General features: G+C 36.6%; 4 protein-coding genes and 1 long non-coding RNA gene across 6 annotated transcripts; 3 read left to right on the top strand and 2 right to left on the bottom strand.

Annotated features, from left to right (window-relative positions):
* Window positions 1-350: 350 nt before the first annotated feature.
* ltb4r2b (leukotriene B4 receptor 2b) lies at window positions 351-3,809 on the top strand. The gene is made up of 4 exons (XM_052128486.1): window positions 351-1,948; window positions 2,508-2,708; window positions 2,809-2,852; window positions 3,053-3,809. Exons 1-4 carry the CDS (start codon window positions 1,391-1,393, stop codon window positions 3,258-3,260), a joined length of 1,011 nt encoding a protein of 336 aa, XP_051984446.1. The 5' UTR covers window positions 351-1,390; the 3' UTR covers window positions 3,261-3,809.
* An 826-nt stretch (window positions 3,810-4,635) lies between these two features.
* Window positions 4,636-6,386, bottom strand: LOC127645009 (uncharacterized). The gene is made up of 3 exons (XR_007970759.1): window positions 6,338-6,386; window positions 5,963-5,997; window positions 4,636-5,324 (listed from the first exon to the last, which is right to left on the bottom strand). It is a non-coding gene; the product is annotated as an uncharacterized LOC127645009 (long non-coding RNA).
* A 1,979-nt stretch (window positions 6,387-8,365) lies between these two features.
* sdr39u1 (short chain dehydrogenase/reductase family 39U, member 1) lies at window positions 8,366-11,563 on the top strand. The gene is made up of 6 exons (XM_052128488.1): window positions 8,366-8,462; window positions 8,936-9,042; window positions 9,629-9,711; window positions 9,836-9,957; window positions 10,077-10,229; window positions 10,388-11,563. Exons 1-6 carry the CDS (start codon window positions 8,447-8,449, stop codon window positions 10,813-10,815), a joined length of 909 nt encoding a protein of 302 aa, XP_051984448.1. The 5' UTR covers window positions 8,366-8,446; the 3' UTR covers window positions 10,816-11,563.
* A 2,309-nt stretch (window positions 11,564-13,872) lies between these two features.
* On the bottom strand, window positions 13,873-21,343 carry mettl17 (methyltransferase like 17). The gene is made up of 14 exons (XM_052128485.1): window positions 21,201-21,343; window positions 17,530-17,668; window positions 17,261-17,410; window positions 17,081-17,168; window positions 16,901-16,982; window positions 16,723-16,796; window positions 16,459-16,553; window positions 16,291-16,361; window positions 16,083-16,190; window positions 15,870-15,938; window positions 15,660-15,710; window positions 14,899-14,991; window positions 14,582-14,781; window positions 13,873-14,457 (listed from the first exon to the last, which is right to left on the bottom strand). The coding sequence occupies exons 1-14, from the start codon at window positions 21,276-21,278 to the stop codon at window positions 14,364-14,366; spliced, it is 1,392 nt and encodes a 463-aa protein (XP_051984445.1). The 5' UTR covers window positions 21,279-21,343; the 3' UTR covers window positions 13,873-14,363.
* A 59-nt stretch (window positions 21,344-21,402) lies between these two features.
* On the top strand, window positions 21,403-27,374 carry parp2 (poly (ADP-ribose) polymerase 2). 2 transcript variants are annotated; one of them, XM_052128480.1, is made up of 18 exons: window positions 21,403-21,468; window positions 21,704-21,795; window positions 22,071-22,274; window positions 22,358-22,525; window positions 22,911-22,981; window positions 23,154-23,204; window positions 23,301-23,397; window positions 23,540-23,615; window positions 23,727-23,829; window positions 23,938-24,091; window positions 24,248-24,386; window positions 24,511-24,574; window positions 24,801-24,935; window positions 25,577-25,704; window positions 25,913-26,012; window positions 26,190-26,288; window positions 26,398-26,522; window positions 26,943-27,374. In XM_052128480.1, the coding sequence occupies exons 2-18, from the start codon at window positions 21,723-21,725 to the stop codon at window positions 27,100-27,102; spliced, it is 1,947 nt and encodes a 648-aa protein (XP_051984440.1). In that variant the 5' UTR covers window positions 21,403-21,468; window positions 21,704-21,722; the 3' UTR covers window positions 27,103-27,374. The 2 variants fall into 2 exon arrangements, with proteins under 2 accessions (XP_051984440.1, XP_051984439.1); XM_052128479.1 differs by having other exon boundaries at window positions 22,358-22,531.
* The last annotated feature ends 33 nt before the right edge of the window (window positions 27,375-27,407 follow it).

Below are 27,407 nucleotides of genomic sequence, written 5' to 3'. Positions count from 1 at the left end.
GTTATTATACCAACCAAGCAAAGACAATGGAAAATTACTGCTTCAACATCGCCCTGTGATGACTTGATATGGACACAATTCTTTATCTCTTGTGAAGACAATACAGCACACAACATTAGATTAAACAGTAAAATAAATATAGAAATAAGTAAAAATGAATATATAAAATTATTTAAGAATAAAAAAGAAAGTAATATGAAAGAAAATAAAATAAACTTCACAAATGCAGTGCAACACAGTTGTATGTTTGTTCTCTTGAAGTAGCACACACACACACACACACACACACACACACACACACACACACACACACACACACACACACACACACACACACACACACACACACACACAGAGGTTGTCTTTAAAACACAAATAAGAAGTATCAATCATTGAATTCATCATTGAGGATGGGGCGGTGGACTGAGCCAACCAAAAGTGTCAAAGTAACATTAAAGGAATGGTTCACCCAAAAATGTAAATGATTTAATCATTAACTCTGCCTCATGCCATCCCAGATGTGTAAGACTTACTTTCTTCTGCAGAACACAAAGATTCTTAGAAGAATCTTTCAGCTCTGTTAGCCCTCACAATGCAAGTTAATTGTGACCAAAACTTTATAGCACCAAAAAAAAAGACTCCAGTGTTTTCATTAATTTCTTCTGAAGCGATAGGTTTTGGGTGAGAACAGGCCAAAATATAAATCCTTTTTAACTATAAATCTTGACATCAACGGTCACTTTGGCGATCACAATTTCAAGCTTGATTACACTTCCTAGTGCCATCTAGCACTCAGTGCATGCATCAAGCACTAGGAAGTGTAATTGAGCTTGGAATCATGACCGTGCCTACAGACAGCAATGGCAATGTGTTCAGTGAAAAAGGAGTTATATTTTGGTCTGTTCTTGGTCATTCTTCTTAAGCATTCTAAATCGAATATGCCACTTAAGAAGACGTGAATTAAACCCCTGGAGTCGTATGGATTGCATTTATCCTGCCATTATGTGTAATTGGAGCTTCAAAATATTGGTCACCATTCAATTGCATTGTATGGACCAACAGAGCTGAGATATTCTTCTAAATATCTTTGTTTGTGTTCTGCAGAAGAATGATAATCATTCACATCTGGGTTTCATTCACATCTGGGTTGTCACGAGGGTGAGTAAACAATAAGAGAAATTTCATTTTGGGGTGAACCATTCCTTTAACATCACAATTTATTAAATCTGTAAATCATATGAAATGTGAAAATGCAATTATTTATAATTACATATATAAATTAAAACTACACAGGTAGGCACCCACTGTTCCTCTCAACTGAAAGAATTTTCTTCAAATAAAACTCTCTGTTTCCTCCAGTTCTTCTGAGGCCTTCCTGATGGGATAAAAAATGTTGATCATCTCAATGGACAACATCACAACAACAATCAATCATGAGGATGAGAGCATTGTTGGTAACAACATCTCTGTTACATTTGGAGCCCTCATCCTCAGCATTGTCCTCCTTCTGGGCGTTCCTGGCAACCTCTTTATAATTTGGAGCATCCTGGCACGTGCCCGCAAGCGCTCCATCACTATTGTACTCATATTCAACCTGGCATGTGCAGACGGTTTTCTGATGTGTCTGACAATTTTCTTTATAATATACCTAGCCAAGAAGAACTGGGTGTTTGGAGGTATCATGTGCAAAGTTTTATTCTACTCGTGTAATACAAACATGTACGCCTCCATTATGATCATTACACTGATGAGTCTACACAGACTAGTGGCAGTGGTGCGGCCCAAATACTTGATTGCCTGTACTCGTAGAAGAACAGTATTACTTGTACTTGGGGGACTGTGGATTGTCGTATTTCTTTTTGCACTGCCAGCTTTGATATTCAGAGCAGAATTAAAAGAGAAGAATGACCGCATGGTGTGTGCAAATAATCACACGCAGTCATGGCATGTGAGTATAGTTCCTCTTTGCTCAGCTAGCTATTGATGTACATACAAATGAATATAGGTGCTTTAAAGATGAATTAAGTAATCTTTCCACTTAGGATGTAGACACAAATAAAATGGCCACCCTCTCATGGTAGCCGCCATGTTTAGTTCACATGACTAGCTGAATACACTTCATCTTGGGCTGAGTTCAGAATGGCATATTACTCTTACTACTTCTGCTTCTGTCTATGGCAGAAATAGTATGAGTAGTTTGGAAGTATGCAATTCCGAACTCAGGCCTTTGTAACCCTGCTATTATTGTACACCTTCAGCTGTGGAATAAAATAATCATTGGTGACTCATATGCTGGTAAATAGGATATTTCTACAATGACATCAGTAACTGAACAAGTGTAAGTATACTGTAAAGTCTAAGCTCACTGTCAAAGTAGCCAGAAAAAACAAACAGAAAATTACTAAAAGCACCTTTAAATACATTACTTCTGAATTAAGAATGATCATTTGATGTTTTTCTGTTTCCTGTGTTTGAATATACATATTCATTTGGTCACTTTTGAACAGGTGGTTTTCCAGTATACACTTGAGACATTGATTGGTTTCCTGATACCATATGTGATCATAGTCAGCAGCTATGTGTGTATCCTCCGACGCCTACGACAGACCAAGTTCAGGAAGAAGATACGAAGCGAAAACCTTATTCAAGCCATAATTGTGACATTCTGCATTTTTTGGCTCCCTTACCACTGTGTTAATATAGTGCAAGTAAGTCCACCTTATTTAAAATCTTTCTAAATTATTTTGAATTCTTTCAAAAGCTAAATAAATATTGTTTATAAATTATTTATAATTTCCTTCTGGTCAGGTGGTGGCAGCACTTGTACCAGCAGGATCACCAATCAAAAGGACGTAAGTGAAATTGAACTTTTTGAATATAATATAGCTGTGCTTGAACAAATAGGCTTTAGAAGCCTACGAGGCTGATCTGACACAAATCAGAGTTAAAATTTTACATCATTATCCATATATTCTTTTCTCTAAAACTGAGGTTGTGTCATTCTGCACAAGCCAACAGAACCCCAGTAACCACCTTCTCGGTTTACCCCCAGACTAGATCATATCTGGCATTCCAGTCGTGCAGTTTCGTCCGCTCTGGCTTTTATCAGCAGTTGTGCCAATCCTGTCCTTTACACCTTTGCTGGGCGATCCTACATCAAGGCTGACGGCCTGGCATTCATGGCCAGACTCTTTGAGGGCACTGTTCTGGACTATGGCAACAAGAAAAGACATCAGACCAGAGATGTCATCAAGCTCTAAACCTGACAATCTTGTTAAGGCTGGCACAGTTAAATGCATGTTTGACACACAATTTTGAAATTGTATTAAGTTGCATATCTTGGCATCTTGACTGATACTGTAGAGAACAAATAAGTGCAATGAGCTCATCTAAAAGGTAGGCAGCCCTAAAGGCCTACAGTTTGTAGTGGACTATAATGTATAAACAGATTGTGGCAGCTTGCTTTAATTAAAAATCCAGCTGCTTTTAAATGACTGTAAACAGCTTTTTCACAGAGTATAAATGGGTCAGGTTTGAACATTGTTTACAGTTATCTGAATATTACTGTAAAACTATAATTTATGAGAATTCTATTGTTGTTATTTGGGACAAATTCTGGTGCCTTCTATCAATATTTAACATATTTAAATTTAGAGAAACCGGAACGCCCAAACAAGAATCTCTATCGCCCAACCGATACGGGTGGGGGAGATCCCGCCATAAAGGTACAAGAGCCAATCACCTTTTAGATACAGACATCGCCTGCCAATCTACTAGCTAACACACGTGCTCATTAGCTATACATGCCGGGAAACTCGCCGGTTTTAGCGTAATGAGGAAAAGTACAATTTTATGATTCCAATATTATCAAATGACTGATCTGAATTGTTTTAGTAATCCAGAACCACCCACTGCGATTTCGGCGTTCCCCCATTCTAGTAGATAGGAGCTGCACTGGCATGACTGGAAATAGCCTCCAGAGTGATCCAAAGATGGCCGACTTGCTTGGTCATGTTTAGTATCATTTTGTTCTATTTGCAAGATCAGTATCGCCATGTACAAACCACACTATTGATAAGGGCTCTTGTGCCGTAAATTATCGGTTGTGCAAAACTGCTTCCAGTCAAGTGTAACAGGACTCTTGTCGTGGAAAATCGCGATGAATCTCTCTGGACAAGTTGTAAGAAAACTCTCGGAATCTTGAGTTTCAGATGCCAAAGATGTAGTTTATTGAACAACAAACATGACCCCGGTCAGCTGTCCGTTCTGACTCATTATCCCAAGTTCTCAGTTATATACCTTTTTGTTATCTTACTACCCACCATCTCTGACTAACGAGGTCACTGCCTTAATTCTTTCCCTTGCCATTGTTTATTGAATATTGGTGAGAGATCCCTCGCCCATCTATTGAAAAGAAACCTATCTTTGGTAGCCTCTCATATCTTGACCTCATGTTACAGTTCATGGACAGAGTAAATCAACTTCTAGAAACATTTAAGTAAGAGACAAACAGCCATGTCCTCATCACATAAGTTTTATCTGTGTCCTACATTTCAGCGCACGCTCACAATGAGGCGGCCTTGTTTGCTCATACACTATCATTTTACTAATGAAGGAAAACACCAGCTGCAAAGATCTCATACATTAAGCTCATTAGAACAAGACATCATTCATATAATAACGGATTAAAAGTATCTTGTAGGAAATGCCTCCTGTATTTTACTGAGGCAAACCACAGCTACAAAGATACGTGCCAGCACAAAGGAAACACACTGGACTCACTCACATCAGAATACCATTAACAAACATTTTGTTTTTGAAGAAATACACCATACTCGAACTAGTTTGAATATTATACAAAAACATAACACAAGTCGCTAGATATGAGTCAAGAAATTTTATTGTAGCGGTTTAAAATAATAAATTAAAATATATGAGTTTAATAGCCTTTACACACCATGATTAACATTACAGCATTGAGCTTAGTGGAACATTGTTCAAACAGACAACTTTTCATAACAAAACCAATCCAAAGGGTCTCGACTGACCCACTATATATACACACACAATTAAGTTAGTCAAGAATGAAAAGACATATCGACACCAGTCTCTTTAATGTTTATAAGCAATGTTAAACAGATTACATTTTCCCAACATGATGCTTCAAAAGTGTGAACTCCTGCAGAAAATTAAGTTACAACAGTTCAACAAAAATGGTTTTCGTTTTCACCAGAGTACGGTTTTCAGAAACACCGACCAACGCGCAACCAAAAATTTGAGGAACATGAGATCGAGACTCACCGGGATTCCACAATCGCTGCTGCCTGCAAAGAGTAAACAAAATATCACATTAAGAGAGTCGCATTAAACCAGAAACGTCTCTTCTTGCGTTATTCCGCAGCTGTACCCAATCAGTGCAGTTGGATTGTAATCATTAGTTTCAGGTGAAACACGGACTGCAAAAATCATCATTTCTGGGTTGAGCAGCTGACTTGTTTCGAGCTGAAACATGAAGCCATGAGATAAACACGTGGTCGTATTGTAAGACAGAACCCATCTGCATGTAGTTAGCAAAGCGGAGATGCACCTGCTAATTCCGCTAACAACTTCGGGGTTGACATTTTAATAGTTTGCTCAATAACCATGTCAAACGTTACGGAGACATTTGAATAAATAAAACTTCGATACGGGTCTAAAACGGATGGTTGTGCAAAAGTCCTTTAGGCCCATTTTTAATGAACTTTACTAAAATTATCGTATGATGTGAACCGCAGCAGGAAGTGTATGCGTACACCTTTCGGCTAAATGCTTAAATTGCCAACACATGCAATGATGTTAGCTCGAATTAGTGCCAAAATGTCCACTAACAAGGAAATGAAACGGCATGTTGAAGCACAATGAGTTTACCTCCCAATTAACCACGTGTTTTCTAAAATGCAAAAACGGAAAACAAATGGTTCACCTTGTTTTCATCACCAGGCTTTCAATGTGGGACTCCTGCAGAAAATTTGTAACGTTAGAACAGTTAGACAAAGTTGGTCTTTGTTTTCAACATTGAGTACGGTTTTCAGAAAATGTAGATAATCACTGGCTTTCAGAAACACAGACTAACACGCAACTCTTATTAGTACAAGATGAACAGTGAGAGCATTTAAGGAACATGAGATTGAGACTCACTGGGTTTCCATAAGTGGTAAACCAAACATTATACCGTGTAAATGATTAAATTGCTAATGTAATCAATGATTTAGAATTATGATTAATGCTGAAAGATCTACTTAAGCTATTTTAAAATCAGAAATATGACAAACATGTCGACAAGTAGGTTAACACTCACTTAACTCTCGACGTCTTCAACAAAAGAGGGGGTAGTTGAAGCATGAGGCCATATTTATCTCCTAATCAACCACGTGTTTCTTTAGAAAAAATGCGGTTACTAGCTTCCGGTTGCGGACTCTCCAAATTATAAGACCACAGTGAAATCATTAAAATAATTAAGTTACAGCAAGAATTGAATGCTCTTTTGTGTGGATATTCATGAAAAATTAAGTATTTCACATAGTCATTGTAGGCCTAATTTGAGAAAATTCATTAAAAAACTTTGCAAAAACAAATGCACAGAGAAATGTTTATATTTTTGCATTACGCAAAGTATGTGTCTTTTCCATTTAAAAAAGGCGATTTTTAAAGCAATTAAAAATATTTTAAACATGCTATCAGACAAAGAATGCCTTTAAGTGTTAATAAATTGTACTGTCATCTCTCTCTCTCTCTCTCTCTCTCTCTCTCTCTCTCTCTGTTTCTTGGGATATAGCTACAGTCTGCCATATACATGGTTGGGAGGGTTACTTTTTGCTGTAAAATGTAATTTGTAATTTATTCCTGTATTTAACATACTGACTTTATGTCAGTAACGTTGTCTAAATACTGTGGATTACTTCTTCAGCACTGGTAGATTTTTTCACTTGTTTTGACTAAAACTCTGCCAGAACAGTAAGACAAAATACACATGTTAAAAATACATTCTCTGAAAAACCTAAATATCTTATTCAGTTTTGTTTCTAAAAAAGATCAGTCAAATTTATCTTATTTTAATGTTTTGTAGATATTTTTACTGGAAAACAACACAAAAATTATTATCAGTAATATAATTTTTGCACTAATATCAAAGGTCTTTCTAGAAAAAAAGAAATTATGACCAACGTGAATTTTCTTTATAAAAAAATACGATCGAGCCTGGTAACATGCATGTAATTTGAATAGAAATAGCATTTTAGCTTAGCGTAAAGCTGACAATTTACACAAGATTTATTTCTATTTCTTCTGCTCCAAACTCACTTTAAACTTACTTCCCTGTCTGCTCGTATGAATGTACGACACATCATAAGAAAGTGTTTCACCGCTGTTCAAATGCACTTTGGATCGCATCATTTATATGTATAAATGTTTTCCATCTGAAAGGACTAAATATTGCAATAAAAAAAATGCAAAGTATTCTCTTCAGTAATCAAAATACTTTTTGAATGCAACTGTATTCTAATTACCAATGATTTAAATTGTAACTGTAGTGGAATACAGTTAATTTTATTTTGTATTTTAAATACGTAATCCCATTACATGTAGTCCATTACTCCCCAACACTGGCCATATATATATATATATATATATATATATATATATATATATATATATATATGCAGGGTTGGGGAGTAACAGAATACATGTAACGGGATTACGTATTTAAAATACCTTTGTATTACAAAATACAATTTAAATAAAGAAGAGTTATGATTGTAAAAGGGGGTTGACACATTACTGTCCTGGGAACAAAACTTCAAGTCTTTAAAAAATGTAATGTCCAATAAAACATTAAAAATAGAGAGTAGAAATACTGAAAACACGCTTTTATTTCCAGGTTTTTTATTTTATTTTATTTAGTAATACCCAAGAAAAGTTGGAAAGACAAGAGGGCATCATCATAAAAAGTCGATAAAAAACCCCACTTAAAAATAAAAATAAAATAAAGTTGCTGGATTTTTGCTGGTGTGTTAAAGAAATTGCCAACGTCGTAAAAGTTGGCATCGGACATTCATTGTTCAACTACTTGCAAGAATTTCCCTTCTTGGATTATAGCTAACAAATGCATGGGGAAATTTACTATTGTTTTATTGTGCTTTTTGTGGTTTATTTTGTTTTTTGGCACATTCTGAAAACTCCTTTTGTGTCCCATGACAAACAAAAATAAAATACAATTCTTAATAAATTATTTTTTTATTTGTTTTATAATAACAATTTCCCTTCTCAAAATGGCTACTCTTGAGCTCCATATTTGTATTGATAACGTGGGAAACATACAACACACTCATTGGTTTAACCTTCGTCGTGGCAGTGGACAGAAATATTTCTGCAAGGCGGCAAGACAAACAGACTCTGCGTTAGAAACATAATGAGACTTGTAATAGGTATATCCCTTATATCTCTTTTTTTGCGTCAACACTGCATGCACATTGCTTGCTTATGTTTGCTTTCGTGTAACATCGATATGAGGATGGAAACTATGCTACACTAAAATATCATAGCCACCTTCCTTGACATTATGTGATTCTTAGGACTATTTTGACAAAGTTCGGCATTCATTCATTCATCATTCAGTGGTTAAATAAAAGGTTTTATTTCTGGTGACCTGTTTTGTAAGTGCTGAAGTAGCGCATGCGCATCTACACGTGACGTGAGGTCAAAGGGTGGCAGCTCAATTATGATATAATGATAATACAATGACGTGAAATATACACTTGCATAGTGTAAATATAACCTTCCAACGGACATACAAAATGATTTCATTTTTGCACGGGGACTTTAATGATCTATCACATACGCTTAACTTTTTTTTTTTTTTTAAGGTGTAAAGCTAAAAAAATTTCTTCCATCTCTTCAGGCGGTGGCTCAGGGTTTGTGGGTCGGGAACTGACCCGTTTGTTGAAAAGCAAAGGTCATGAAATCACAATTATTTCCAGGCAATCTGGTCCAGGAAGAATAACATGGGTATGATGTAACTCATGATTGTAATTATATGAATTCTGCTTTTATCGAATTAGTATATTTTTGTTATTGTGCATATGTCAATAATGAATCTATCTTTGATTCAGTGTTGTAGTTAAAGGAATAGTTCACCCCAAAATGAAAATTCTCTCATCATTTACTCGCCCTCATGCCATCCCAGATGATTATGACTTTCTTCTGCAGAATGCAAAATAAGATTTTTAGAAGAATATCTCATCTCTGTAGGTCCATAAGCTGCAAGTAAATGGTGACCAAATATAACACAGTTTTCACTTTAAATCTTCATATTAGCAGGAGATCATGATTTCAAGCTTGATTACACTTCCTAGCAACATCTAGTACTAGGAAGTGTAATCAAGCAAAAAATCATGATTGTGCCTAGATTTTTGGGTGAACTGATAGCCTGATATGCCAAATAACATAGTAATAATAAAGGTATAGCCTTGGATTTAGCTGTGTTCCATGTTGTACACTATTGGTGTGATATTTAAAGACCCCACAGGCTCCGGTAAATGTAAGTAGTGATGTGGATTTCCTTTAGTAACTTTGACTTTTGTTTTTTCAACAGACTGATCTAGAGTCAGGAGGTCTCCCTCCATGTGATGGTGCTGTGAATCTAGCAGGGGAGAATATTATGAACCCCTTGCGATGGTGAGGAAATTAATTATATTTCTCATTTTAGATAATAGTTACATGTTTTAAATCTCTTGTTCAACCTATAAGTCACTGATTTTTTTCTATAATAACATTATTAATATTTCCTTTTGCTCACTAGGTGGAATGAAAGTTACAAGAAGGATCTTTTCTCCAGCCGTGTAGACACTACTAGAATGCTTGCCAAAGCTATTGCTGCCTCACCTACTCCACCACATTCATGGGTTCTTGTCACAGGAGTAGGTAAAATATGCTTTTGTTTAAACAAAATTATATAACATTTTTATCCAAATATTACAGAGTAACTTTTCCCTTCTTTAATTACTCATACTTATGAAGCGTTACTGTGATTTTGTCTTCAGCGTGCTATAAACCTTGTCTTCAAACCAAATATACAGAGGAGAGTAACTGGACACCATTTGACTTCCTGTCTCGTTTGGTAAAGGAGTGGGAGGGGGCAGGAGAGCTTCCTGAAAACAGTGCTAAGAAAACAAGACAAGTCATCATTCGACCTGGTAAATGTCTCAGCTGTGTGCTCAATGTCACCTGCAATGTAACCATCACATGAAAGCTAATTTACAAAAAATAATGAGTGCACATTTAGTAGGTGAAGATACTGATCGGTTTGATAGTTTTGTCTGTATTGTAATCAATTTCACCCACTCACCCCCAGGTGCAGTGTTAGGGCGTGATGGTGGTGCTATGAAACAGATGATGATCCCCTTCTGGCTTGGCCTCGGTGGGACTCTTGGCTCAGGCCGACAGCCCTTCCCTTGGATTCACGTCTCAGACCTGGCTGGAATCATTGCCCATGCCCTTGAGCCCCATACAGAACCACCATCCACAGAGCCAGATGTACTCAATGGAGTTGCGCCTGCACTAAATACAAATTTTGAATTCACTAAGGAGTTAGGCAGGACCCTGAAAAGGCCTACTATCTTCCCTGTGCCTGGCTTTTTCTTGGATGCCTTCCTGGGTTCTGAGAGAGCTGTTATCCTCACACAAGGCCAGAAAGTGGTGCCCAAGAGAACTCTAGAGTCAGGCTTTGAGTTTAAATTCCCAGATCTTACTTCTGCTTTAAAGGAAATTGTTGGACAATAGTGATCAGTTGAAACACAATCTCCTTGTAATAAAGAAGAGAAGATACCTTGAGAGATTTGAGAAAATCTGTCTGTGTTCTAAATGAGTTCTGTATTAAAAGTGTGGAGTTTAACTTTGCTATCTCTACTGTAAATATATTTCATTTTTAGAAAATCATAGGTTTACCTCTCATCATTTTGAATGGCTATATTTGGCTCATCAATCTGATCCATGACTACTCTACAAATGGACACATCTATACTCATGAAGCCAAATTAGAATATTTTGCATTACATCCTCTTAAAGGAATAGTTCAGCCAAAAATTTAAAATCTTTTACTTACTCTCATTTAGCTTTTTTTCTGAAAGGATATGTTCAGAAGTAATATGTTATTCTCAGCCACCATTCACTTTCATTGGATCTTTTGTTAAGTCAACATCTCCTTTTGAATTCCATGGAAGAATGTATTACAGGTTTGGAACAAAATGAGGGAAGGTTAATTATGACAGAATGTTCCATTTTTGAACGTTCAAAGCTGTACCTTTAAACACCATAATCAGATCAAAGCTGCCTTTGAATTAACAGTCATTAATCCCTAATTACATTTTGTATTTAAAAAATATCACTACAGACATACTTCAGGATCTTGGTCTTAGCAGATGAAGACTTGGACCAGTTGTATTACTGGTCTATTGGGCCATTTAATTATGCTTTTGTGCAAGCATTTTTTTGTGGTTTGCATGTTTTAAATATTTTATGTAATTTAAGTGGTGGAAAACAATAAAAATTAAGCATTAAAAGGATTATTCCAGGTTCAATACAAGTTAAGATCAATTAACAGCTTTTGTGGTATACTGTAATGTACAGTATATTACCACAAATATAATTTGAACTTGCTCTGTGTAAAATTCTGTAAAAAAATAAAATAAATCCTGTTCAATTTACAGTAAAAAACTGGCAGCTGTGGTTGCCAGAAATTCACTGTAAAAAATACGGTAACTATGTTTCAGGCCTTACCGGATATAATTTTGATGCCTTTACGTTTTATGGTGCATTATCGTCATTAATATTATTTAATTATAAACTTAATATTAACCTTCTTTAAAAATCTGCTTTTCATGTTATAATGTATTGTTAATCATGATAATAATTACAGGAGGGGATGATATGAAGTTCACCAATAGTGATTCTTCCAGGAGCAATGACCAATAAACATGTAAAGAGAGAGTGCTCAGTGTGACTCACACAAACACTAAACACCATCAGGGTAACACGTGTGAAATATAAATAATGCAGTAAACATTAACTAATCTACATCGAATATAAAACAGAACACCTCAAAGTACATACAGTAACTGATATCAAAAATAAGAAGAAACATAACTATTCCCTTAAAATATAATTAAATGAACTGGGTCATGCAGGGAATTCTGGGAACGCCTGATTATTGTTTTTTCTTTCATTTTAACAATAATTTACCGTTAAAAGCACATCTACTCTCCTGTGAAACATGCTAAACATTTTTAACCATTATTTACACAGGAAAATCAGACGCCCACTTTTTACATCTAAAACATTTCCGTAAAATTTCATGTATTGTCTTTTTAAATATATACAATTTTGTACAGTATATTTTAAGGTAACTACATGTTTACCAACTAAGGTTTTGTTTACCGTAGCATTTTTACAGTCTTTTTTTTTAACGGACATCTCTTACAGTGTAGCCAATTTTACAACTTCGTTGCCATGATGATGTAGTCAACAAACCCTAAAACCCTACAATGACTGCAAAAATGTCAACTTTACAGCTCAAATAATACATGAGTTTTAACAGAAAAATGTATTTATGTGCTTTTTATTACTGTCGATTTAACGCGATACTTCAGTGCAATTAATTTTACAAAAAACAACGCGTTAAAAAAATTAACGCAATTAATCGCATGCCCCCGGACAATAATAAGGAAGATTCCTGAGAAATGCAAGCTTGTAGTACCACCTGTTTACTCCAGACGGCAGTAAGTGTCTATGAGCAACGCACAGTTTATACAGTGAAGAAAACACTTCAGTAGGCAGAACACCACAAACATCCGTTACGTTCTTGCGTTCAAAACACTTGATGGAGCGCAAATGCGAACTAAGGGATCTCAAGATGTGTTTAAAGATTGAGTATTAAACTATATTTAACTTGACACAGTGACCTAAACATTTTATGTTTATGACACAAAGCACCCGAGATGCTACACAAGCATGTCTGACGCAGGTGTAAATTGACGGGTCCTTAAACAAGCCCTCTTGTTAATATATCTTGATAATAAATCTCCAACTGATTGACAAATTCACTTGTGAAATGGATTGCTGTGAAATGTATGCCAATGATTTACTTGTGATCAGTAATATGGTAGTAAACAATACATTGTATTCTTAAACCGCTTTTTGTATTGTCTTATCAATGATTAACTCTTCTGCTACAAGAATGTAAAGCATTTGAATTATCTGAATATTTATATATATATATTTATATATAATTTTTTAATATTTAAAGATAATTATGTATAATTATATATTGATATAAATATTTTTAATCATTATATATTGAGTTATTGTTATATGAGGGGCTTTGTCGGCAAATATTTGTATATGCAATTAATCGCGATTAATTAATTTTATAAAACTCTAAGCTTCAATTTTCTGCTTTTAAACCCTTCAATAATTGGCCCATTTACTTCCATTGTAAATGCCTCACAGTAACACAGATGTTTGCTCTAAGAAAGAAAATGTTTTTTTGTGGTAATAAATATTCTGCCACAAATCCTGTCGATTGAGCTTATCTTTAATTGAACCCCAAATATTCCTTTAAGCATAAGATCAACATGTTTTAAGATAATGAAAATATAAATTCAGTCAAGTAGGTTTTACATAATAGTGTGTATAGTATAGTGAAAAAGTACTTCACTAAATGCAAACTGTTCGACCGAATTTTGTCTTCCGTGTTTTTCGCCAAACAACAAAATGACAGTTGTCTGAGGGGAAATACTGTTCTAAAAGAGCCATCTTTTAAAAAAATATTTAATCCATAAACAAATGTGTCCAGTTACAGGGTGGTTACTGAGATTAAGCAAGTAATATTTGGCTGGCTTTGTGATTGTAACATGGCAACCTCCATGAGGAGACCCTCTCCATGTAGAATAAACAGCTTGTATTAGAGTACTGATATGACTGGAGTCTTCATCTCATGTAAGTGCTCATGATGCAGTTAATTTCTAAAGAGTACATCTTTTTTAATGAGTAAAAAATTACAGAGATTTAAATCTAATATTGATTTTATGTCCCATGTGGAACAGTATCAACTTTAAACACATTTGGATATTGGTGCACATCAAGAAAGAAGCTACATTCCCTGGTCTTTATAATAAACTCTTTTGAGAACTAGTCAAGAGCTAGAGCAAAATATCAGTACAAAATAATGTTGAATAGATAAAACACTGTATTTGGAAATAAACATGACAAATGTATGACTGTGCACAAAAAAATTAACAAAATATTGCATTAATAGATTATTGTTCTAGATTTCATAGTTTCTCGTCATTTTCAGTGGTTTCCTCGGCATGAAATATTGGCAACAGATCTCCCCAGTCACTGCTACGAGCACATCTGTACATGTCCCTGTTAGAGACAATAAAAATAGAATCTTTTATATATTTATATCATCCAATGTGCCCACACAATGGTTAACACTTGCCAAACCTATTACAGGTCATTGCTGTAAAATGTGTAAAGCATAACATACCGGCCATGATGACGGGCTGTTACAGCAAGTTGTTGGAGTTCTCCATTGGTGCAACAGAGCTGACATTGAACATGTCTGGGCCGGCGATGGACATGTGCAGTCAGTCTGGCCATATCAAAGCCCTCGGTCTTCCCTGCCTTCTCTCCCTCTGACCTGGATATAATTAGGTAACTGAACTTCTCCTGCTGTCTTTCTAGGCTCTGTGATGATTGGTTGGTAAAGAGAGGTTGGAAAGAAAAATATCACTGGATTGTACACATATAATCCTTGTAGAAGTAAACAAATGAACTGAAAACAGATCACTGTAGTCAATTTACCCTGGATAAAGGCAGGGAATAGTAGAACTGGGAGAAGTTGCAAGGTACTATAGGTTGCTTGATCAACTTGGGACATGGCAGCTCATGAGTACACTGTCCAAAATACAGGAAACAAAAAGAAACTGATCAGAAGTTAATGTCAGTATAATGATGTACCACGTTAAAGGAATAGTTCGCCCAAAAATAAAAATGTTCTCTTAATTTACTCACCCTCAGGCCATCCCAGATGTGAATCACTTTCTTCTACTGAACACAAACAAAGATTTTTAGAAGAATATTTCTGCTCTGTAGCTCCATTCTATGCAATTGAATCAGCTCCAAAAAGGACATAAAGGCAGCATAATCAGAAAGGCAGAATGGAGCTAAGGAGCTGGAATAGTCTTCTTAAAATCTTACATTTACATTTATACATTTGGCAGACGCTTTTATCCAAAGCGATTTACAGTGCACTTATTACAGGGACAATCCCCCCGGAGCAACCTGGAGTTAAGTGCCTTGCTCAAGGACACAATGGTGGTGGCTATGGGGATCGAACCAGCGACCTTCTGATCAACAGTTATGTGCTTTAGCCCACTACACCACCCCAACAAATCTTCATTTCTATTCAGCAGAAGAAAGAAAGTCATACACATTTGGAATGGCATGAGGGCAAGTAAATGAAGAGAGAATTTTCTGAATTTTTGGGTGAACTATTCCTTTAATTCAGTTCAGACTGGTATTACAATAATTAGGATTGTTTTATTGATGATATTTCAACGCACAGGGGCAAATACAGCTGGTCTCCTCAAGTCGTATGTTACCTCCTCTTCTCCCTATATTCAAACAGCACAAGTTAATAAGAAATTGCGTCAAAAGCTCACTGCGTTTTCTTAAGATTTCTAAAAAAGTTCTACCACTAAAAATTCATGCAGAATAAATTTAACACACTGTAAACCATTTATATCATATGAGCAGTACATTAGAAACCAGACCTTTAATATAGTATCTCTAGCCTCCATGAGGATTTGATGGCCTTCCTTGGTTCCATTCTCCACCAATACCTGTACAAAGTACCAAAAACAGCAATTAGGAACAGGAAATCTCCAAAAAAAAAGAAAAGACATATATTCAATGTCACAATTTCATAAATGTACAACTCAGCTAAATTATTACTGTCTCGTCTCAACTCAACCAGCATCACTCACGAGGTAGAAGTTGGTTTTTCTCCACAGTGTGAAAATCACATTAATTCTCTCGTTCAGAGTGGCTAGTTCCGACAAAGAGAAAGCAGCTATCACAAGATCAAACTGCACCTGTAGAAAGGATAGAAGTTCATTACACTCAGTCATGTAAAAGTACTGTAAAACTTGGGCAAACAAACAAAAAATTATTTTTAGGAGCAGCTAAAGATACCTTAGGTGAAACAGGGAGGAACTGACGGAAATATACTTGTTTGATCACTGGATTATCTATCTCAGTGCCCCCTGCATGGTACACAAACAATCATGAAACACTGAGCAATTTTGCCAGCAGATCTGTGTATATAACACTATGCTCAATGGTTTGAATGAATGATCTTACCTGTTATGAGTTGTTCTGCCAAGGTGTTCATGTCTCCTGAACTGTCTACACAAACATACTCCTTTAAAGAGTCTCCCCAGAGTGTGTGTGATGCCCTAAGGGAAAAAATAAAACATTAAAATATAAGCTAATTACACTATTCTGTAGTAGACAAGACATAATCTTAACAGCTAAAACACATCTTTTAAAGCAATTTCAGAGCAAATAACTTAACTAGTTCTCACATCTAAGTATGTATTTACAGTATATAAACATAATACTCACCAAGTACCTGTTCCAAGTCCTGATCCAAAGTCCAGGAAAGAATATGGTACAAATAAAGGATCTCGCTTCTTTATCTAAAATGTGTAGCAGTGAAATATTGAAAAAGAGGTAGAGAGACAGTTTATGTCCAAACAAAATACAAAGCGAAGAGAAATAACGCTTAATGTGTATTAAATACCTCATTTAATGCTCGAAAGATGGCAGCATAACCACCCGCTAGCCTTGCAGCCATATACACCAACCCAAGATCTTCATTGTACCTATAAAGATTAAAATAATCAGAGAAACGCAGGCAACAATTGTCTAATAATCCATACCTGCACTCTATTCTGCAAAGTATTCCACACAAAATATGCACCTTAAGGTAGTCCTGTGGTATGTTGTTCTTCTCAGTTCAGATAATACTCTCTTTCTTATTCGAGCCTCTTGTTCATGATAATTTCCATCTAAGAAGAAACATTTATACTCTTAAATGCACAAAGTCACGCCACTCCGTCTGACATTAGAAATACATCTCTATTTATCTTATTTAACTCACCTTTATGCCTATCGCTCTCTTCCTCCAAAAATGTCCTCTCTAAAAGTATGGCTTTTTTCCTGAGTTGTGAGGTTTCTAATGCCCGCTTCCTGCTCCAAAGGAAGTTAGAGAGCTTATGTGCCCTTTCAGCCAGACCCTTTACCTCTGCCCCTACATATCAAATAACAGAAGCAATTTCACACAACTGTGATATGTAGATATGAGAATAATACATGATTTGATTATTATTTTTTCCACTCAAACCATCAGATGCATCAACCCTTACTCACTTTGTATGATGGATAGTGCTGTGCCCTGAAGCTGCTCTGGCAGGCGCACGATATTAAGGTTTGTCACACCTGGGTGCTTTCTATGAGGAGCACCAGTCAAAAAGCTGGTCTTAGCAAGAGGTGCTTCTGTACTCTGACACTTTATAAGTAGAAAGGCACAATGTAAATGCTTTTGTTAAACACAAAATAAAGCTTGAACATAATTTTCCTTTGCAAAGCTAATGTTTATATTTAAATTAATTGGTCAATGATGTGACACTGACAAGACACTGTTTTGTCTGGACTTATTATGTTATTTAAAATGCAGTACATTAAAAATGCAATTCACACAAAATAATTACTTAAATACATCTCTACTATGACAAACATCCTTTTCAGACATTTTGTTGTCATGTGACAAAAACATAAAACATAGAGGACCCCTTGGACTCTTCTGACTGTGTGAGAAGTCTTTAAAATAGAGATTTAAAAAACAAAAAAATGTTTCAGGTCAAATGGAGCAACCCTAAGAAAACTTCTTGATATTCATAACTCAAAAAATAATGATATATGTAAAAAAGTATTTTTACCAGATTGTTTACAAATTAATTATAAAAGGGATAATTCACTACATTTTCTCACCCTCATGTCATCCCAGATGTTAATGACTTTCGTCTGCAGAAAACAAACAAATATTTAGGTGAACATTTTAGCTCTGTAGACCTTCGCAATGCAAGTGAATGGTACTAAAAATCTTAAGCTCCAAAAAGCACATAAATGCAGCATAAAAGCAATCAATATGACTCCAGAATTTTAATACATATCTTCTGAAGTGATATGATAGATGTGGGTGAGAATCAGATCAATATTTAAGTCCTTTTTTTACTATAAATTCTCCTCTCTGCCCCGTAGCTGGTGATATGCATGAAGAATGTGTATCTCCAAAAACACAAAGAAAATTTTCAAATTGAACGTAAAGATTTATAGTAAAGGACTTAAACATTGATCTGTTTCTCACCTACACTTATCATATCGCTTCTGAAGACAAGGATTTATCCAATGGAGTCTTATGGATTACTTTTATGCTGCCTTTATATTGTTTCTGCAGCTTCAAAATGTTGTTACCCATTCACTTGCATTGTATTGACCTACAGAGCTGAGAAATTCTTCTAAAAATCTTTGTGTGTGTTCTGCTGAAGAAGAAAGTCTTCATCTGGGGTGGCATTAAGTTGAGTAAATGATGAGATCATTTTCATTTTTTGGGTGAACTATCCCTTTAATAATTAATAAAACAAAATCAAGGTAAAAAATACTTTTTTACAAATATCAATAATTTTTGAATAATGAATATCAAGAAGTTTTATTAGTTATTAATTCTTTTTTTTTTTCTTTTCTTATCCCCTTTTCTCTGGAATTGAGGACAAGTCTCAGTTGCCTCTGCTTCTGAGACAGTCATTCTGCCCATCTTATCACGTGGCTTGCTGTGCACAACACTGCAGAGACTCACAGCATGTGGAGACTCATGCTATTCTCCACTATCCATGCACAATTTACCACGCACACTATTGACAGCAAGAGCCACTAATCACAACCACGAGGAGATTAACCCATGTGACTCTATCATCCCTAGCAAATGGGCCAATTTTTTTTGCTTAGGAGACCTGGCTGGAGTCACTCAGCACACCCTGAATTCCAGGGGTGGTAGTCAGCGTCAATATGTTATTAATTCTTAATTATTTAGTAAAGGTACAAAAAAGTATTTTAATACCTTAAAAGAAAATGATATACATGTTTGTTTACATTTATGTTTTTTTTTTCTACAAAAAATAGCTTATGAAACAAAAACAAAAAATGATAATCAATTTATACGAATGTGTTTTAAACTAATAATAATAATAAAGATTAATAATTTTTATCGTCTAAGACATCCTTCTTGAAACCTACACTACAACCATGATAGATACAGTCGACAAGGAAGTCCAGTCGGAAGCAAAGCGCTGTTACCATAGTTACTCGTACATTCCAATGAGGAAACGGGGAGAATGTCCGATACATTTGGCTATTTTATAACGAAAAACATGATGAAATGCTGTTGTGTAGTTTTTTGCACTTCTAACAATGCCAAAACCTCGAAACTGATTTTGTATGGCCCGCCAACTGACAGAAATAGAAGCCTAGAAGATAGAAGATGTTAAGGCCTAAAGTAGTTTCTTTGCAGCACCAGGCCACCCAAGACAGAAGTTCACGTTTATGACTATCACGTTAATATTTTGTGATTCGATTGGTTTCTCAAAAAAAAATTATTTGTACCTTTTAATATGAGTGATGGTTAATGAAACACTTCTTACTTAGTGAGAAACACTTCCACTTAGAAATTTTTGATTTATTGAAGCATGATAACAATAAGAAGAATTTTGTCTTGTTTTCTGGTGTTAACTCGTCATGTCTATCCGCTGTTGTGAAGATATGATAACCGATTTAGCACGTTTTCCAAACTGCCTTTATGAGCCCTTGAAGGGCACTTCGGGAAGGGGAAGCCACTCGAAAGTTTGTTCCAAACAAAAGTAATAAAGTTAATTAGTTCACAAAGGACCCTTTCACAAGAATTTTAGTGAAGCCTACATTTAAACTGTGCTGCCATGCTCACTTCAGAGTGCCCACATCATGAGCTATGTCTGTCGTTGTGAGTAGGGCATATGGATGAACACTTTCGTTTCGATTGTAATTTGCCCTAAATCTTGAATCCACTCGGATGTTTCCCAAGGACATTAAAGCACGTATCCAGCGTATGATGGACTGCAGCCACAATGCTCTTCTTTAGTTTTTTATTTCTGTCAGTTGTCGGGGAATAGAAAAATCAGTTTAGGGTTTTTAGGCAATGTGTGGTGCAAAAATCTCCACAACAACTTTTCGTCATATTTTTCTTTGTTAAAATAGCCAAATTTCTCTGATATTTCTCCCCTTTTTCATCATAGGAATGTATGAGTAACTTCTGACAACTGTTCGCGTTCCCCCACGCTAAACCACGCCCCGGGTATGAAGCGTAAAAAATGCAGAGGAAACCGTCACTTTTCAGTCTGAACTAGTTTGACCAATCACTGCACTGCACTGCAATTTACATATCCAGTTATTCATTTGTTGGACTGCGTTTCACATAACGAAACTCAGTCAGACAACAAATTAGGTCAACAAAATATCATTTCTCAATGACAACTGGCCAGACCAAAATTAAATTGTAATAAAAAAAAAATAAAAATTAATTGTATCCCTCACCGTGACTGAACAGAATTGCCTGTTGGGCATGCTATATAGAGCAACCACCAATACTACTTAATTCGCAGCGGTGGGAAGCTCACTGTAGAGGTCACAATCGGAGTGTCTAATCACTTATAAATCTACCTCGGGGAAGGTCTGAGAGAAGAGCCAATTGCTGTCCTAGCAGGACATCATCTGAATAGATGAGCGGGCGCACAGAAATCATGGGTCACCGCGCGGTACTCTCGCACAAGACGTTGAACCTTGCAAAATCCGCATATCAACGGATGCAAACCCCGCTGACTTGGAAACACTCGCGGCTGGCGCTATGAGTTCAATGTGTGAGCTAGCACAACATGCTAGAACCCAATTCAGACTACTCTCCCTCCGCTGTTTTATTTCTGGTCTATAAAATATGCTTATTGATATGTACTCACCCGTTGAGCCTTTATCAAACATAAAGCAACATGATATCTTGACCACCGAACATACACTCGATTGCAAAGTAAAAACATGTTTTATTCGCGATTAACAAACAGGATCCATTTGGTCAATCGATCGCGTGTTCATGTGCTCATCGGTAATACGGCTTCAAAACAAATCCGGCTAGAAACTAGTTGAAATGTGTTCGTTCCTATACAACAGTCCGCGCCGTCATTACGCTTTTGGCGCCATTCAAAACAAAGCGAAGTCCTTAAATCTCAGGTTGGTGTTGAATTCAGTCTTAAATCTCAGGTTTGGGTTAATGTGTAAAAAAAGTAAGCCGTTAATATATGTTCCGGTCTTTGCTCTCATTTTAGTTTTGACGCAATCGCATATAAAAATAGACCCGATGAATTTAAGGAAGTAGACTTAGAGTCACGTCATACCTTGAATAACTGAGTTATTGTCATATTATACCATGACTAACATATATGGGAAACGTGTCATCTGATTTCAGGCGCCTTTTTTTGTAAAGTATGCGGCGAACAAGAAGTTGCCGAGGCAAGTCTGAGGCACAATCAGACAGTGAAGCTTCGGAGGTGAAGACAGGTATATTTCCCCTTTAAGTGAACATGCCTAAACAACCAATAATTTCACAATAAGCAGTGATGGTTTCGTAGTCATGCACTAAAGCTTGACAAGCAATCACACATTGCACATTCACACCGATTGCCTTTGTCAACAAGTTACCTCATGCATAACCACATCAAGTTGTTCAGTTGTAATTGAATTGTTCAAAATCACATTTATTGGTATTATTTAATTTTAGATTACCATATGGAGCAAAACACTCTAAAGTTGCTTATGCAAGTCTTTGTTTCCAGTTTGGCAGTGGAAGGGCGATGATGGTGAGTGGGAACTGTACTCTCCAGCAGTATGTGTCCAGTTGGCTACAGCAAAGCAGGCTGGTGAAAAGTCAGTGTCACTGGCGCTCGGACCAGGTTATGAGGTGGATCTTGTGAAAATGACACAGATTAACAATGTCACCAAGTATAAGCGCAAAGTACGCCTTCACAATGTGAAGTCAGGTACGCCAGCACTATGTCAGCACTACCTTTGTTTGTAATGTTTCTACAGAGAAACTAACAGCAGCTGATTTGTTACATTACAGAAGATCAGAATGAAGGGGACACTTTGAATGGCAATAATGGAGGCACTGGTGTTATTCAGATTAAAGAAGAGAAAGAGGAGGAAGAGGAGCAGCCGGTCTCAAAGAAAAGACGCAATGAAGGAAGGAGTCAGAAGGCAAGCAAAGCCAAACCCATCACCAAAGAGGAAGGTGAAGGTAATTCATCTTTGATAAATAATCTTCCTTCTTACTGACAATGGCATGTGGAACCTGCAGCATTATAGGGATAGTTCATGCTATGTAAAATTCAAATGTAATTTGAATAGAGTAAAATTCTCTCATCATGTACTCACCCTGTGGCCATCCCAGATTAAATATCGGTTAAAAAGATCGGTCAAACTGATTATCAGTCTTTCTCTAGAATAAATACAGATCAGTGTATATGCAGAGTTTAATGAGGAACTTTTGAGGAACTGTGTCATGAAATTTAATGGATAGATATATTTCAGCTTGTTTGAGTATTGAGCATATGGGCTTGCACATTTGCTTTCGATCCAGTTGCTTACGGCCTTGTACTTCTCAAATTTTTATGCAGAGGTTGTTAAGACGGTGGTTATGAAGGGGAAGGCCCCAGTTGATCCTGAATGCAAGGCTAAAATAGGAAAGGTAATTGTCTTAAATGTGTAACAGGATCACATGCAGAAAAACTATTGTACAGGATTTGGAGGACTTTTGTTTAATTGAATACAGGTATACTCACCAGATTTTCTGCAAAAACATGCATGGTGTGGTGTAAAACATTCTTCTGATTAGATTTCCTCCCATTTGTTATTCACAGGCCCATATTTACAGTGAGGGGAATGATGTATATGACATTATGCTGAATCAGGTGAATAAGTATCTTCATCAGTGTATCTAGAATATAATTTGCAGGACATGACAGTGTGTAATGTCTTTTTTCTCTCTGATTTCAACTGTATTACAGACTAATCTTCAGTTCAACAACAATAAATATTACCTGATCCAGCTGCTTCAGGATGACAATGCAAAGGCCTACAGTGTGTGGATGAGGTGGGGGCGAGGTATGTGTGGAGGGTGTGTTTTTCGTTCCTCTAAAATTATATAGAGACAGCTCAGACACTTTCCTAGGAATAATACCAAGCTTAAATAAACACCTGGATCTCAGTTAATCGCCATCCATATTCCCTTTGTTTTCCTCTGCAGTGGGTAAAGTTGGACAGAACAGCTTGGTTAGCTGTGGGGGGAATCTAGCTCAGGCCAAAGACACTTTCCAAAAAAAGTAAGCTCATCTTTTACCTGTAATTCATCATGCTATTGTTTCAAGAAAGATACAAGGAGATTATATCACGATAAAGGTGACAGAAAAATTACACATGCTGTTTATATGTAGGTTTTTTGATAAAACCAAGAATGATTGGGAACATCGAGCACATTTCGAAAAGGTTGCAGGCAAATACGACATGGTGTTTGTAGACTACAATACTGAGTACAAGGTAAGAAGATGCCTCCTTGTTTTACTCCCAATACCACGTGATCCATTGCTTTGCCTTTGTTTCATTTCCCTTATAGTCATTTATAAACATACTTCTACCTTTCGCTAGGAGGAAGACAAGGCCAAGGTCTCCTCTCCTCCCCCAAAAAAGCCCTGCCAACTGAACAGCAAGGTTCAGTCTCTCCTAGAGCTTATATGTGACCTCAAAGCCATGGAAGAGTGTGTGCTGGAGATGAAGTATGACATCAAAAAAGCTCCACTAGGTCAGAGAGTTTGCTTTTGTGTTTCAAACGTGCACATTCTTAGCAATGATGAATGTATACAAACCAAACAACAAAAATCAAAGTGTTTTTTGAATACAGGAAATTGTAAATGAAACAGCAGGACTCTGTATTGATAGCATTTATTTTCTATTGAAGGTAAACTATCAGCAGAGCAAATTAGAGCCGGTTATGCTTCTCTGAAGAGGATTGAAGGGTGTTTAAAAAGGAAAGGCAGTAATAAAGAACTCCTGGAGGCGTGCAACCAGTTCTACACTCGCATTCCCCATGATTTTGGGTAAAATAAATTACTCAATGACTCAGTAGTTACATTACTTGGACATAAAATCAGTATAATGTCCCTTTATTACTGTTGTTATTTTTAAAGTATTTTAATCCTGATCACTTAATTTTCATTTTAGGTTGCGGACACCCCCAGTCATACGATCAACGGAGGAACTAAAGGAAAAAATTGCTTTGCTTGAGGTTTGACAGAGTGTTATCAGTGCTTGCTTTACAGGCGATACACTGCTGACTGGGTGTTGAATAGGGTCGAATTTTTTAGCTCATTTCAACTGCATTCTCATTGTATCTGTCTTTGTTTTTGGTCAGTTTTTGCAGACTTTATGTTTGTGCTCTCATTAAGGATCACGATTAGCCTAAAATAAAGAGATTTGCTCCTGTTTGATGTCTTTCACTCTCTGTCTCTTAGGCTCTGAGTGACATTCAAATAGCAGTGAAAATGGTTCAGTTCAGCGTTCAGAGTGATGAGCATCCTTTGGACAGACAGTATCGCTCTCTAAAGTGTGGACTGCAGCCACTGGATTCTGACAGCAATGAATACAAGGTACAGACAAGGAATACAAATCTTGCTACTTTTATCATTGAAGTATAATCTTAACTAGATAGGTTAGGTTTGTCAAAACATACATGGATGTTGGCTTTACAAAGCCTTGTCTGAAAGTCTTAGATAGATAGATGAAGACAAAGGCAAGAAAGAAAGAAATGAGGAAAAGAAAGAGGCAATGAAGAGAAAGTAACTGTTAATCCTTGTGTGGGTTTGTTTACATTTTAATTTTCTGACAGTTGGATTTTGAAAAGTTTTGACCCATTTAAAAATTGTGACAGTGTAAGACAGTGGGTTTTGGGGGATGTTTGATTGTCCGCTGTGCAAAAAAATTACATCATAGTAACATCATAGTAACCCGAGTCAGAACAGCCTGAAGGTCTGTGCAAAGTTTGGTGGATGCAGCTTAAAGCTCTAGGTCTAGGAAGTGTCAGAAACTTTGTTCTTGGTGTAGGGATAAAAAACAAACACTAAACCAATTCTGTAGAATAAAAGTATGTTGACTTTGTCCAGCCAACATAATTATTCAATTTTGGATGAACTATGCACAAACTACTGAATGAGCTTTAAGTTTTGGGGGTTTTTTGCCTTAATTTTTGTTCTGATGACCCCAATTTACAACCCTCTATGTCTCTTTGAAGATCATAGAGAACTATCTTCAGTCTACTCATGCTCCCACCCACACTGACTACACAATGACCGTTCTGGACATCTTTGCCGTGGAGAGAGAGGGCGAGAAGGACAACTTCCACTCTCAGCTGGACAACCGGTACAAACCACTTTCTCTCATGGTAGTTTTGCCAGTTGGACTGTTACACTTTGAATGTCACTTTATGTAGCACTCCAGTCCATATAAAGAGGAACTACCCCAGCCACCTCTTTAGTTCTGGTTTTACTGTGTGTGTGGCTTTGTATAAAAGTTTGTCTATGTGTTACACATTATAGAATTTTTTTTTATTTTTATGTGTGAAAACTAGGATGCTCCTGTGGCATGGCTCTCGTCTGTCTAACTGGGTGGGGATCTTGAATCAGGGACTGCGAGTGGCCCCCCCAGAGGCTCCTGTAACTGGATACATGGTGAGAGGAAGATATATACTGTACTCTTGCTGCCTCTTTATTTCAAGTAAAGTCAAGTACAAAACAATGCTAAAAAAAATGCATGACCTAAAATGGTCACAATTCTGTGCCCTGTAGTAGACAGAAGCTTTATAGTCCTTCTTTAATGACTCTTGATAAATTGTCCTCCTTCTGTAGTTTGGTAAGGGGATCTACTTTGCAGATATGTCCTCTAAAAGTGCCAATTACTGCTTTGCCAATCAGAAGAACAACCAGGGACTCCTGCTACTGAGTGAGGTTGGTTTTTCCAGTGCATTCAGATTGTGACTTCATTTCTAAACCTCAAAACTGCCACTGCTAGACTTGATTACTAAGATTGCAGTTTTTTTTCCTCTTTTCTCTACAGGTTGCCCTTGGGGAAATTAATGAACTCTTGGATGCAGATTCCAATGCTGGCAAACTACCTTCTGGGAAACATAGCACGAAAGGCCTGGGACAAACTGCACCTGACCCAAACAACAATGTAACATTGTGAGTATGCTATTCAATTTTATTGGTGTCTTTTTTTACACAATTGAGTCATATGTTAAAAACTTCTGTCATCATTTGTGCGCCTTCGTGTTATTTCAACCTATATAGTTAATTTCCTTTGGTGGAAGACAAAAGGAGATGTCAGACAGAAGTTTTGTCGCAGTTATCGTGCACTTTCATTGCTTATTTTTTTTCCGTACATTGAAAGTGAATGGTGACTTAGGCTGCCAGTCCCTAACATTCTGCCTAACATCACCTTTTGCATTACATGGAAGAAAGTCAGTCATACAGGTTTTAAATGACATATAGGTAAATAAATGAAGTTTACTTTTGTAAATTCATTTTCTGTGTGAACTATCCCTTTAATGCAGTGAACTGAAAAACTGAGAACACTGATCCTCTCTTTATTTTGTCTCTCAGGGATGGTGCAACAGTACCCATGGGGCCATGTGTAAAGACTGGGGTGGGGCAGAAAGGTGGCTACTCCCTTCTTTATAACGAGTACATAGTTTATAACCCTGCCCAGACACACATGAGATACCTCCTCCGAGTTAAGTTTAACTACTCCTCACTGTGGTGAGGTAGACAGGATTCTTTACATTTGTAACAGCACACTAACAGTCTTATAAATAACGGTCTGTGGTGGAGTACCTAACCTATAGTTATGCAGATATCATATGTTCAAGAAGGGGAATAGAAACTCGAAGAATGTTTTAGAAGATATACAGATTGTTCTGCTGATGTCAGTTTGAATGCATTGAAAGCCACATGAAGCTGAATTGGCTGATTTCTCAAAATAATATGTAACATTATAGTGTATGTTTGTATACTGTTATAAAGTTGTATTTGCATTTGGGGACATTTTTCTTTGTGAGTACAATCTAT

This window comes from Xyrauchen texanus, chromosome 6 (genome assembly GCF_025860055.1).
Source record: "Xyrauchen texanus isolate HMW12.3.18 chromosome 6, RBS_HiC_50CHRs, whole genome shotgun sequence".
NCBI lineage: Eukaryota > Metazoa > Chordata > Actinopteri > Cypriniformes > Catostomidae > Xyrauchen > Xyrauchen texanus.
The sequence above is the reverse complement of the archived record's forward strand: the minus strand, read 5'-3'. Positions and strand labels throughout refer to the sequence as shown.